At 40.4% G+C, this 14799-nt stretch overlaps 1 protein-coding gene across 10 annotated transcripts in view; it reads left to right on the plus strand.

The window, feature by feature from the left end:
* SORCS1 (sortilin related VPS10 domain containing receptor 1) overlaps positions 1–14799 on the plus strand; it is a 502721-nt gene that overhangs the window by 362770 nt on the left and 125152 nt on the right. For all 10 annotated transcript variants that reach the window (XR_012133041.1, XR_012133039.1, XR_012133040.1 and 7 more), the window contains exon 6: positions 5666–5730. Coding sequence is in view for 6 of the 10 variants with exons in the window: in XM_037001358.2 (XP_036857253.2) it covers positions 5666–5730 (65 nt within the window). In the remaining 4 variants the exon portion in view is untranslated. The remainder of the gene's footprint in view (positions 1–5665; positions 5731–14799) is intronic.

The raw sequence follows: 14799 nt of genomic DNA on the forward strand, positions 1-14799 counted from the left end.
CTAACTATGGTGACAAGTGGAGGGGAAACCCTTGACTACAAAAGAGGAGTCAAGTGGTGACTACCTGCCAGCACCTTGTTCCTTCTCTCTGGAGCACACAGGACCACTTGCTTCTCTGGGCCTTCCTTATGGAGAGAGATCGTGGGAGCAGGAGTGCTGCATCTAAAACAAAGAGAAGGAAGTCTGCCTTCTCCAACTCCCCAGCCTCTGCTCCTCTGCAGATCCCCCCTCATCCCCTTATACGCTATTAACTGCAATTCTAAATCTGAATAAATAGGCACTATCCCGTCACGGTGTTTATTTTTTAATACTTGCTCTGTGGTTATCTGTATCAGGACATTTTGTGGCTCTGCAGCATTTATTGAGCACTATATTAAACTGGTATAAACTCAGACAAAATGCCAGGAGAATGATAAACTAGTGATGTTTCTGAGTTTCTCTGTAGAAAGTGTCTACAAAGACTGCATTTGGCTGATTGTATTTCAGGAGGCTGATGCTGCACTGCAGACACCACTATGTAGTGAATCAGGGAATGATTGTTGTATTTGCATTCTTGACTTTGCTACTCCTTAGATTTTATTCCAACATGATAAAGTGTGAACACCACTTAAGATAACTGGACTTGTAGATGCGTGCGGCTGGCTTTGTCTTTGCTTTCACCAGCAGAGCTGAATCTAGCATGGCCTGAGGGCCTATACCTTATATTTTTGTTGGACAGGAAGACCTACACATAGATAGATGGGGGCAGAAATTATTTTCAGTTATTTATAAACTTACATACTTACCTTTCTTCAGTGACTTCCCATGGCTTTTAGGATCAAAAACAAAACCTTAGCGTGATGCAAAAGGTACTTCATGATTGGACTCCTGCCTGTTTTATCTTCACTGTTCTACTCTGAAAACCTTAGATCCACCTTATTGGCTTACTGGTAGATGCCTGTATGGACCATCCTCTCTCTGACCTTGGGCCTTTATAACTGCTTTATCTCTAAATAGAATCTTCTCCCATCCACTCTGTCCATTGATCTATTGCATATCCTTGAAGATTCAGTCCGTTTATTCTAAATGATTCCTGGACCTTCCTTCTTCCCCAGGTTTCTATCAGCAAGTGAAAGGTTATTCCTCCTACATCTTCAAATAGCACCTTGAATATTAGAACTGTTGTTTCATTGGATTATTGTCTCTTCCATAGCTCTAAAGCTCTTAAGGACAGAGAATATGTACCCCCTTTTTTTTTTATCACATATTAGGAGCTTGGAATGTTTCACTGAATAAAAATATTTATCAATTTATCTGTACTGATAAATTAAAAATCCGATTTTTTCATATAATTTATCTCTGGGCTATCAATTATTTTTTGTGTACTCATGCAGCACCCATGATATCCCAAGAAGCTTTTATTACCAAAAGTAATTTAAATTTTCAGATGAGTATTACTATTCCCCTCTCTCCTGAAATCAGAAAGGGAAAGAAGAGAGGCAATGCTCAGCTGCATTTCTCACTCCTTGCTATGTGCCAGGTATCAGCTATAAGATTTAAGGAGAATTTTAGGAGAATTTATTTTCACCTCACTTTATAGATTAAGAAAAAAACAATCAAAGCTCAGAGTAACTTGCCAGATGTTACACAATACAGATAAATTGATCAATGATGATATGGCTGGTTGTGCACTTCCCTTTTATCCAGAGCTAGTCAGTAAACCTCTATTGAATGGATAAATACATTGGAAATACAGAAATACTTGGAAATTATTTGGCTTGGAAATACAGAAAGGCTTGAGCTTATCTGTCAATAAAAGAGACAGATGAGTGAGTCACTGATTGAAACATGGCCTAGTTTATGCTGTGGGAAAGTATGTGCATGGTTCTGGAAGTCTCGGAAGGGATAACCAACTTAGCTTAAGTGGCACCCCAAGGGGAAGCCTATTTCAAACTTCGCTCATCTGCAGCTGAGCCACAGACTGTATGAGTTAAGAAGGCAGAAGAAGGACAGAAGAGAATTCCAGACAGAGAACACTCCATACAAAGGCATGAAGACTTCCCTTCCCTTCCATAAAATCCACCTCAGGAAAGAAATTTGTTTTCCCAAATAGACAAAGGCTATATAAGATATACATGACACAGCCACCTATTGCCTTTTTATATAATTAAAAGATCCTTGCCCAAATTTTTTCATCTCATAGAGGGGTCCTTCCTGAGTCATGGAATTGAACAACCCGGTATAATCTTATATTATAGTAAATACTGACAAGTGTAAAAACATTGTCTCTGTATTGATTAAGGAAGCATTCTTCCGTGTGCTCTGGCAGGCACAGCAAATCCAGTGATAAAAGCAGAGCACCTGCCTTACGGGAGATCAGTGAAGTGAGACAGTAATTTATGCGAAGACATCCAGCAAATCCTCATGACCCATGACAGGGATATGCATGGGGCGATCTAGAAACATACGACTAAGTGACCAATCCTTTGTCTTTCATACCAGAAGTCAGACTTACTCAAATGCTTGGACAGAAATACTTGAAGCCATTCTTGAGATCTATGCTGAAAATAAGATCATCAAGAGAACATTTGAATTAAATTTTATGTTAATGTTGTTTTCTTTGATTTTTTTGTGGTTTTTCGTCTTATTGAGGTATATATGACAAATAAAGTTACTATATTTAAAGTGTACAATGTGATGATTTGATATTTGTATACATGGTAAAAGCATTTCCACAGCCAAGTTAAACATCCATCACCTCACCTATTTACCTTTCTTTTTTTTAGTGAGAACACAAGTTCTACTCTCTTTGCTCATTTAGTACAGTATCACCAGCATGCTGTCCATTAGGTTCTCAGACCTTATTCATCTTACAACTGAAAGTTTATACCCTTTTACCACCCTCTCTCCATTTCCCCTGCTCCTGCCCCGGGCAACCACCTATCATCACCACCACCACCACCTTCATCAGGTATAGCAGTTGGACTTAAAACATACAGAAAACCACCAAACTCTGCAGTTCCAACCCAAATGTATAACTGGCCTAGAGAATGATCCTTTGTGGGTCAACTGTAGCAATGAGCAAGCTATCTGGTCAATAACAGGACCCTTAAAACCAGCACCTCTGCAGACATATAGTATTGGCTTCAACTCTTGAGAATTAACCAGTGTCACAATAGAAAAGCAGCAACAATTTTTATAACGTGTGACTGCAGATCTAGAGGTACTCTGAGACCTCTAGGAAAAGGGGTGACAATCAGCAAATAAAAACTGTGGGAATGACTGGTTGGACTTTAAAGTTTTATTTTGTTGTTGCTGTTGTTTTACTGTAGATGGGAAAAAAAACTAGGCAGTGTGAGGGAGTTGGTTAGCCCCAGTAGACTGTCGAGAAAGAAAAGGCTCTGATTTGTCCCTGTCTCTTTTTATTTGTTGTTAAGAAGGAAAATGCCACTTGGAACAACTGCTCCTGCCTTTAAAAGTAATGAAAGATCTTAAGAGACTACCGCTATTATTGATTTGAGTCCACAGGCACGTGGAAAGATGCCTCTGGATGCAGGGTAATTATTTTGCTTCCCATTGGCACTAACCATGAGCCAAGCAGGTAGGCTTGCATGCCAGTTCCTAACACTGTGTTTCTGGTATGCCCACTGTCCCCTGAGAATAACAGGTGCGAGTCATTTTAAGGCAGAAACTTGGAGCAGCAGGCAAGGTGCGAGGTGAACACATGTAACGACCCAGTAATGATTTGCAAAAAAACAGTTAACTGCTGAGCTTTCTACTTTGAAAGTTGTCAGAGGACTTGCTTTCTTTTTCAGTCTTGTAACTGTGGTCTTATCAGAAGAGGTCACCTGCGGACTCAGTGTCAGTGTGGGAAGTAGGGAGTCACCATCCATCCCTAGACCAGCAATCGCTGCAGAACTTGGCTGAAATGGCGAAGTGTCCCTGGATGCCTGTACTTGCATCCCAGTGATGCGAGATGTTCAAGTGCATGTCCCCTGTCTCTGCAGGGGAAGTTATAAAGCCCGTATTAGGACATTTCTTCTCCTTCTGGGAGCAGAAAGTAGGGTTTAATGTTTCGAGCAAAGACTGAATTTTAGGCCATGTATCAGAGAAAACTTACTGACAACCATAATAGGGCCGTTAAGAGACTTCTTTTCTTGAGATGAAGAGAAACTAAGCTAGCTTCAGCCTGTTTGAGCTGGGAAAATGAGTTCAAGTAAGAAGAGTTCTGGGAATGCCCTTAGGACAGTGATTATTTACTTATTTCAAAGAATTCACAAACCATTATACACTCTCTTCCTCTATCCATTCATCCCTTCATTCTTCCATGCAACACATGACTATTCTACCTCAGGCATTGTGTGTGTGTGTGTGTGTGTGTGTGTGTGTGTATGTATGTATGAATATAAAGTGTTTAAAAACAAAGCTTCACCAGTAACTCAGTTTGGGGGGTGTCCGTGTGTATCTGTTTATATTGCAGGAGAGACTTCTCCTACATAGGGAAAAACACAAAAATAAAACTGTTACAGTATTTATATAAAAAAGAAATGTGTGTTGGTAGGAGAGTGATTTTCCTGGTGTAACTGGGAAATCATTTAATGGAGGCAGTAACTTTTTAGTTATGTCTTAAAAGAAGAGTCAAAGAAAATTAGATGAAGCTGGAGAAGGGCATTTCAAACTGAAGAGAGAAAGTACGGAGGGCTGCAGAAATGAATGGGACATTTTCAGGGAATGCTGTATCTTTCCGTGGCAGGAGAGGGTCTTGGCAGCCTAGGATTTTAGGTACTAAACAGAGTCCCAAAGTAGTGAGCATTTTAACATCTGCATCTTCGTGTATGGATTTAATGGTTTAGATAAGTGGCTCAAGGCAAACAGGACCAGTTTTGGGGCATGTGACTATTTTCCATGTAGAAATGGAACAAATGAAAGTTCTGAAAATGCTATGCAAAAAAATTATACCTGATCCCAAGTTTAATTAATCTTGCTGTATAAATGTCTTAGAGATAGAGTATGATTGCCCATATTATTTATGTAACAGAATAATTATTTTCTCTCTAATATGCTCACTGCAAGATTACACTAAATAATATGTTCCTCCAAGGCATTTTAAATAGACTTTTATTTTACTTACACTTACAGTTTCAGGCACACATGATAATGCAAGGTGGTCTGCATTTTCCTCTTACACTGGTTCAATAATACAGAAAATGGTCACTCTGTGCTGTGCTGACCCCAACATTGGTTGGGTTACATGATTGGGTCATAGTTCATAGGGCAGTACTAGATGTTTCTGCAAATTTCCAATGAAAAAATCAATTAGCTCTGTCTGCTATATGAATTGCTGTTCAAGTTACCCAGCTAAAGCAGCCTGCCTGGCATCTATCTGCCTGATAAGACTTTAAAGTTTAATATGCTATTGCTGAGACTCTTCCAGAAGGACACCTAAGTCACGTGTAAGTTATCTGCAAGTATGAGCTAATAATTCACAGTATTCTTGCCAGAGTTGAACCTGGTCTTCATTAAATAATGTTTTCATTACCATTTTTATTTGACACAGACATTTTACTGTCAGGCAATATAAAAAAATACAGTACATATTAATAGTAGGGGAACTCTGCTGAGGTGCTCTAAGGCATGCATGAAGTCAGTAATGTTGATGTTCCTTTTCATGTTTTTCCATTTTTAGGTCTGTGATGGGGTCAAACAAGGAACCAGATATTGTACATCTTGAGGCCAGAACTGTGGATGGCCGTAAGTAAATCAACTTTCCCATGGTGTTGATAATGATTCTAGTTTTATCTATCTGCCATGAACTAAGTCTGTGTTTAGGGAAATCACAGTGGCAATAATCCAAGTCATTTGGATGTGAGGACTTTTCCTGCCTTTAGCAATCTATTATTGTCTCAATGATTTTCAACATCTCTCATCCAATCAGGGTGATTTTCTTTCCAGGTAATGAGAAAATTCCTTAAACTTCTAAAGTGTTTTATTGTTGTTATTATTGTGTTATTGTTGCCATTTCATTTTGATTTGTTTTCTAGTTTTCTTATTTTATCAGACATCACTCAGGCAATGCCTCGTTTTGTTTGGAGATTCAAAAAGCACTTGGGAAGAACAGGGACAGTAGAATCATTGTGTGTGTCCTTCATCCTAAGTAGCAGGAGAAGACTGCTGAGTCAGTTGTTTGCCCATTGGTAGTCCTTAACCTCATTAGGTTGTCTTCGCTGTACACTTCACATGGAAATTGTGGCTGGAGGTACATGATAAAGAGGAAAGTTGCAGATCTAGGATCCAAGCCCATGTCTTGATGACTCAAGTTCACTCACTGATTATGTGACCTTGGAAAAGCTAGTTAAACTTTCTATGCCTCACTTTCTTTATCTGTAAATTAATAGGTAAGTTAATAATACTAATTCTTGTAGGAGCTGACATTTACTGCACTGTGCAAGCATTTCATATACTTTATCAGAATTATTTTTATTAACAATGTATATGTTTATTAACAATATTTTTATTAACAATGTATAAAATCACAATCCTCACAATGATCTGTAGGTTGTTTTTCCCATTTTACAGATGATTTTACAGGAAACCAAGGCATAGAAAGTTTAAGTAATTTATTTAAGGAACAACTATATAAGTGTCCTTCCTCTTCTTTGGTCCCAGGGGTCTCCAGCAGGGCTAAGCAGCAGAAGGGCCACTGCTAAGCCTATGATAGGGTGCTATAGGTGAAAGCAATAAAGGGCAAAGAGAAAAGGGGGAAATGTACACAAGAATAAGGATGAGGATGAAGAAACTGGTCTCAAGTGTGGAGGAGGGAGAATGAATGGGCACAGGTACACTGAGCAAGGAGGCTGTTGCTGGCTGCCTGGCACTGATCCAGACGATGAGGATCTAATTGTTGAGCTAGTCCCTGTTTGGAAAATAGCCCTCACAATTTGAAAACTTCATCATCGATGTCTCCTGTGCCTGTCTACTCACCGTCAGCTCATCCGAATGCAAAAGGATAAGATGCCTGTACTATACTAGCTTACAGCTACGAGCAGCAGATTATCCCTCAATCCAAACTGTCCAGAAACCACACCATCGCTATGCACACACCTTGAGAAGTTTTATCTCCCAAGGTTTTGCTTCTCCTTTTGGGGAATGAATATATTCTTTGGAATAATAGGGGTGGGGGGATGAAGATCAGGGTCCAAGCTGACCATCACCTTCCTCTTTTATAAAATAGGCAGGGCGCCCTACGTAATATGCACAACACTGTGCCTGACACATAATGAATGCAAAGGTTTAAAGCACCTTTCCCACCTCTTCAGTGGACTCTCTCTGGTGGTGAGTCTTCCTTTTGGTGCCCTGAAGCTGATGACGTTATCTTAGATTCAGAGATCCAGCTCTTACTACATAAAAGCCAGAACAGTTTTTCCCTAAAGCAGAAGTAATCTTGTCATCCATTGAAAGCTTTGATTTACTTCCTATTGCTCTTTTAAAGAGCAAAGTGCTCACCTTGACCTGCAGCTCCAGCATAATCTAGTGCCTGCCCATTTCCTCAGCCTCATCCCTTGCTCCTTGCCTGCAGACCTGTGCGCTTGCTTTCAGTCCTTGGCACCTACTGGACCCTGTGTCTCACCACAAGGCTCTGATACCTGCTGTTTCCTCTGCCTAGAATTCCCTCCTTTCTTCCCCTTTCCCTGACCAACTCAGTGTAATGAATCACTGTGGACAGTTCACATTCTCAGGTTAAGCATCCATTTCTTTTTTTTTTTTTGACTTTTTATTTTGATATAAAGCTCACATAAAAGTTGCAAAAAATAGTACAGAGTGTTCCCCCATACCCTTCACCCAGCTTCCCCAAAACATAATATCCAGTACAACCACAGAGCAATATCACAACCAGGGAAGGCATGGATTTCTTAGGGAAGTCTTTCTTGAACTCTTAATCTAAATGAGTTTCTTATTTGTTTCTGCTTTCATCCAATGCTGTTTTTCTTTATTGTGTTCATCTCAGTTTGAAATTACTCATTCCGTTTACATGACTATTTGATCACAGCATCTCCTCCTCACCAGTCTGTGTAAGTTCTATGAGTGCAGGAGCTATGTATACCTTTGTTCAGTATTGTATCTCCAGCACATGCCACAGTACTGGATGTAGATCAAGCATAATGAGTATTTACTGAGTAAATTAATGCGTAGTTGACTAATTGTCAGAGCTACCAGCTCACTCCCCAAATTATCTGAAAGTTTTGAAATGTTGCATTGCTAACATTAACTGCATACAACCCAGGGATCCTGTGAACATAAGGATTCTGGTTCGGTAGGGGCCCAAGAGTCTGCATTCCTAACAAGCTCCCCAACGTAGCCCATGCTGCAGATCTGGGGAACATGTTTATTAGAGTAACAGAGTTCCATTGCAAGAAACTGGTGAGGGGGCTTCAGGGTCTGTCTCCCATGACTGCAGCTCTTTTTTAGAGAGCTCTAGATGGAATTGATAACATCCCAGATTGCTTTTATTTTCAAGCTTTGGGGGATAATGCTGCTCTCTGGCTTACGGCTTCTCATGCACATCACCCCATACCCTGAAAATAAGGCCATCACTTTCCCTGATTTGCACGTTGCCTTTAATCCAACATTATTCCTGTGCTCCCTGCAGGCATGGAGGTTGGTAATACCAAACTGTCATCTCAGGCTCAGCTCTCACAAGGCATGAAATACATCAGTTCTCATTTTATTTATTTTATTTTACGTGTTTTTGCAAAGGCAGCATCTTCAGAAACTATTCAAGAGTGAAAATTCAGTAAAGGGATTTAATTTGAAAAGTTATCCCTGTCAAAACAAAAAAGAAGAAAAAATCACCAATTGAAATAAAGGACCTAAGCATAACTCCTGATCTGACTGGGTATTAAAAAAAAAAGAGGTTTTCTCTGTATCATATCCTTTCTCCCTCCCTCCATCTTTCTCCTTCTCTTCTTCCCTTTCCCATCCCTCTTTCTTACCTTCTCCCCCAGTCCCCTCTATCTTTTTCTCCAAGGCAGTCGGCAACCATGGTTTTGGGTCAAAGAAACAGGAGGAGGCGAGAGGGGAAAAGCAATCACAAAGAGAGCAGAGTTAGCAAGGTCTTAGCAAATGTAGACTGGAGTGTATTTATCAAAACCAGGCTTTGGCTGGTTAGTTGCTCCAAGAATTCCAATATCTAGATCTTACCTCCCTTCCTGTTCCCTCTTCCCATACCTCTTGTTTCTCCATCTCTTCATTATTATTTAGTACAAGATTTAAGTGTACAGAAGCCCATTGTTTATATTCTAGGTCACATATCTTGTATATGCCAAAGTAATATAAAGTATATATACTTTTTACTTTGAACAAGCAATTTTTTTTCAGGTTATAATGGGTTTAAGAATTTTGTAGCTAAGACACTGAAACATTTGACACAGGAAAAAAATCCCTCACCAGCTCATTTGGCTCAGCCCCATGGGGTGACTTACAGATGCTTATTTGGGCTTATTATTCCAAGTTTAGTTTTAGTTTCATTTCACATCTCCCTAGATTGCATTTTATAATTAATTTCTGTTTCCCTTGAACTCTCCATATTTGAGGGTTGGTGAGCTCTGGGAGGTTTTTGCTCCGTGAGGGCCTACGGCTGGCATAGACATTTCTTGTCAACTGTGCTCTGAAATCTGGATGACTTGTAGTTCACACCGTTACAAGGATGTTACCTTTTCCATCATACCTCTCTGCCTTGGGAGGCAAGCCGAAGAGAGCAACCTCGGTTACGATCAATCACAGGAAGTATTACTGGAAAATTTGGAACATATTTATTGGGCCTGGCATTTGTTACTGGCCTCCACATTCATCTGAGGACAAATTGACAGGCCCTCATCTAGAAGACAGGGATTTTGCTCTTTAAATACTGTGTGGGTGAATGTGCATGTGCATATGCAGTTTTCACCCAGCACATTAAAACTGCTACCTGTGCATTCAAACAGCGAAAAGGAAACCTGCATTCTACTGCTTTACTTAATGTAGGTGCATTTGTATATGTGTATGTGTATGTAGTGTGTGTGATTAGAAAGTACTGACCACACTGTTGGGCTGAAAGCTCTGTGAAGAGCCGTATGTTACTTCATCTTGGTTCTATGAACAATAAAAGCTCAGAGCCTGACACTTGTTTGTTGACTTAATAAATATGTGTGTGCGTGTGTGTGTGTATGTGTCATTCTCTAAGCATATCATTTTAAAGAAGGGCTTTTAACCACAGGGTCTCTGGAGTCCTGTGGGGTAATGGGTGAATGTAAAACCCTCATTAACTCCCTGAAATTGTGTGCCACGTATTTATATATATGCAATTTTAGAAGAAGAACATAACTTTAATCATAATTCTTCATGTTGCAGTTATACAAGGATGTATAGCCCTACATTTGTGCTATTCTGTAAACATCATCTTCTAAGCACCAAGTTTGACCCTCATTGCTTCTCCCTTTTGCTCCTGAAATGAAAGAACTAGCCAGTGGCCTGAATGTTTCCATACTGGAGGTGATCCATGCTGGTGTGGATGGGCCACAGGGGCAATTACTAGTCTCAGTGTCTATTTGCATGAGTAAGTAACCTTGTAACAACTTGCCCAAGGACTAATCTCTTACACTGGGGAAACCACCTCGGCCCTCTAACCAGCTCTGAAAATGACTATCCAAAAACTCCTCCTGACATGAACTCATCAAACTAGAATTTTATAAGAGGAAATAAAAATCAAAGGAAACACAGCTTTATAGAACCCTTATCCCACTAATTTTGGTCTCAGATGAGAACTGGACATCTCATTTCTACTTCCCATTTTCCAGGCCTCGGGTTGAATTTCCATACTGAACAGCGTGCAGATCAGTGTCTAGACAGACACTTCGGCAGTGCTTGGGGAGGTGATGGAGACCACTTCTCATCAGTCCTCAGTGTATTAGTTATGGGGAGCTTGGAGATGTTCCTGTAAGAATAGATTACTTTTATAACAACAAAAGTTGCAATGATGACAATAAAAAGGACGAGCAGTACTCAGGTACCTCAGGTAAAAATCTACTTCCTGACCTTCACCCCATCTCCTCTTAAGAGGTAGTATTTAAAAAAATATATTTTTTCTGTGTTTTTCCAGATATTGCTTGGGCCTATACTTATACCCAATACAAACGTACTTATACACATACAAACGTACTCACAAATGTCCGTGTTGTAGCACCATGATACCTGATTCAGTGGTGTTGACTACAATAGCAAGTTAACATTTTTTCCATATCAGCACATAAATTTAGCCACTTAATGGCCGGTTCCTACATAGAACCCCATTATAGTCAACTGTAATTTAACTATAACCAAATTTATCAACTATAATTTAACCACCTTCTCATTAATAGGTATATAGTTGTTTGGCTTTTTCAGGCAGTGCTGATACATAGACTTATACACATATAACTCATTTGGTATAGTAGGTATTCAGACTTTGCAGGTAGCAAGCACTGCCAAGAGGGTGATTACTAAAGGTAAATTCTGAGTCTAAGAGTATATACATTTAAGATTTTCATAGAGATTGTCACATTGCCCTCTGGAAATCAGTGCATACTCTCTTGATGTGAGAATGCCTGTGTTTGCAAGCCCTCAGTAGTCTAGGATAGTATGAAAGATTTTTTTAAACATAACATAACTGATGAGAAAAAAACTTGGCATTTCCATATTGTTTTAATTTGCATTTATTAAGAGTGAGGTTAAGAATTTTTGTCTATTTTTCTTGGGTATTTGTATTTCCCCTTTAGTGAACCTTCAAAAGATATCAACTCTCTATAGTGTTCTAGAGAAGATTAACACTTTGGCATTTATATACAAATCTCTAAAACATCAAACTTGTCACCCCCATGCCAGCTGAAGTCTAACACTAGCACAGCAGTGCCATTATTAGAACCTGTATGTCGTAGGCTTCATTTACCTTCTTTTTCAGTCTGTTTATTTATTAATCGCTTCTAGGGTGGGGCCTAGAAAGAGGTTAGAACTTTCCATTGCTGGGCAGCTTCAGATTCTGATTGCTTCCCACCATTTCCCAATGCACTAAACAAAAATGTATTCTCACCATGCTTCTCCCATTCCCACATCAGCATGGAGGATTAGATAGTACATGAATGGAAACCAGCACTTTGCTTTTCTCTCCAGCAATGTCTTTCTGACCCCATTATTCATGTTGCAAGTCTCCCCTCAACCACTCATAATTCACCTTGGCCTCACTGAATTGGTAACCTTAAAGATAGCCCAGAAAACCACCCAGAAAAGCATAAAATAAGGTAACACAGACCCTGCACAACAGTGAAAAACTGGACAGCGACAGTACAGTACAGTAAGAGGCTTTGCTGGGCAGCTTTCAAATTGAATTCTTTGTACCCATTATGTACCGCTTCCTCTGCGTCCTGCGTGCCCACCCATCTCTGAGGAGGTCTGTGCCCTTATGTCCATCCTGAGGATGAGAGGACAGGGGTGCACAAGGGTACCTTGCCATCCCCAGGCTTTAACTCCAGAACAAAGTTCCTATTGGGTCCTCAGGGTCCCCAATACACAACAGCACCAGATCATATGCCATGTATGTGTGGCAGTTTCTAAATTTCCCATTAGGAAAATGCCTAATGCTTCTGACTTCTGCTTTAAAAAATATAGAAGCATTGTGAATATCCTGGCACTTACTCACACATTTCTGTCCTTTGCCTGTATGTTATCAAGCCCCAGTGATGCGCCTATCATGCATTATATTCCTGGTATTTGCCGAGCTGCTGCTGCACTGGATACTTCTCGGCTGCACTGCTTACACCAATGCTTGGAAGTAGACCCTCTTGTTATTTTTCTCCTTTTAACTATGAGGAAAACGAGGCTTACAATGATTAACTGTTTTTACCATTGCCTCTGGGCTAGAATTTGAAGCCAGGTCTGGTTCACTCCAGACCCATTGTTCATTCATTTGACAGGTGCTATAGGACATGTGTGCCATGCCAGGTACTCTTCGAGGCATGAATGAGGGATGGTAGGGCATGTTGCAAAGACCCTGCTCTCATAGAGTTTACCTTCTAGTTAGGGGATACAGATGATAAATATATAATGCCGGGGTGATAAGTTCTAGGAAGAAAAAGCAGAGTGGGAAGAATAGATGGTGATTGAAGGGGAAGCGGCTGTCAAGGAAGGAATCCATGATAAGGTGGCATTTGATATTTGGGCCAAGTCTTTATGGTAGTGTCTCCCCGGTGGAAAAGCACTCCAGACAGATGCATCCGCACATGTGAAAGATACAGAGTGGGGGCATGCTTGGCGTGCTTGAGGTATACAGCAGGAAGGCCGGGTGGCTAGAATGGAGAGAGCAGGCAAATGACTCGTCTAACTTTGTTCATTCCATGTGAAGGCAGGGATTGTGCATTTCAGTCTTTGTTGAATATCTACCATGTCCTAAGTATGATACTCATTATTGAGGTTGATAAAAATAGAAAATTTTTATGTGAAGAAATAGTGTATAGAATATACCCGCATCTCAGAAGCAGCCCTTTGAACTGACTTTGTCCTGAAATTAATCACGTAACATGCAAATATATCTAAATAAATATTTTACACCGCTCCACCAAAAAATCCCTGAATAAATTCTGTGTATTTTCTGCCCCCATGCACAAAATTGATAAATTTCTTCCTTCTTTCCTTCCTTCCTTCCCTCCCTCTCCCCTTTCTACTTTCATTCCTGCTTTCCTTCTTTCCTTCCCTTGATTTGTCCTCTTTGTCTCTCTCTCCGTATTTGCCCACAGCACCCCCTTTCATTGTAAACTCATTTGGGATGTAAACACATTTACTCAAACAAATGTGGTTCTCATGGGTAGGTGTGACCTTAGGGGTAACTCTGTGTCCTTTCTCAACTTAAACCAGACTTCTAGAGTAGCTAGTGTTCCCCAAACATGTCTCCTGGTCTCTCTCTCGTGCCCATGTTCTTGCCCAGTGCTCCTTCTTCCTGGAATGACGACTCATCCTTGTCACTAGCAGCCTCCCAGGCTTTTCTCGGCTCCTCCATAAAGTCTTCCATGGGTGTCCCACCATCAGCCCCACACAGGTCCCATATGTGAGTTAGAGTGAATAATGCAATAATACCCTCCATCCTTTAAAGTACTATAGGCTATGGGGTCATAATTGGTCCACAGTTCTGTGTGATGTGAAGTGAAATAAATGCAGACCCACAGGAGAAGTCCTAGCACAGAGCAGACCACCTATGGAGAGGTATACGTGTTGGATGTCCTTCACCTGTGAGCCCACAGCACCCGCACCTCTCCCAGAATGCTCTCACCACACTGCCTCATAACTGGTGGGCAGTTTTTCTGCATTTCTATTAAATTATTATGCCCTTCTGTTCTCTCTCATGCCCTCAATTCCTAACCCTGTGCCTGACAAAAAATTTCTGACCCCAGAACTTCCCTTGTTAGTAATCATGGCTTCCTGAGTATCTAAAGGCTAACAGTGAAAGATAACATTTAGAAAGTTAAACTCGGCCAGACTCCAGAGATTTCATAGATGAAAGCATTGTCACAAACCTCCTCATGCCAAAAGTGAACATGTGATCTAATTTTTAATTTTCACATGTATTTCTTTCTTTTACATAGTCCTTCATGGGCCAAGGTTAGAGTCTCACTTTTGCAGATTTTGCAGATCTCATTTTCTAACTGTTAACATGCCACAGAGGGCTCAAGAACCCTGATGGAAATGAAGTTTATATGAGCATGTTGACACAAGTGTACACGTGTGTGTGTGTGTGTGTGTGTGTGTGTGTTGGCTGGGTAC

This window comes from Manis javanica, chromosome 7, assembly GCF_040802235.1.
Source record: "Manis javanica isolate MJ-LG chromosome 7, MJ_LKY, whole genome shotgun sequence".
NCBI lineage: Eukaryota > Metazoa > Chordata > Mammalia > Pholidota > Manidae > Manis > Manis javanica.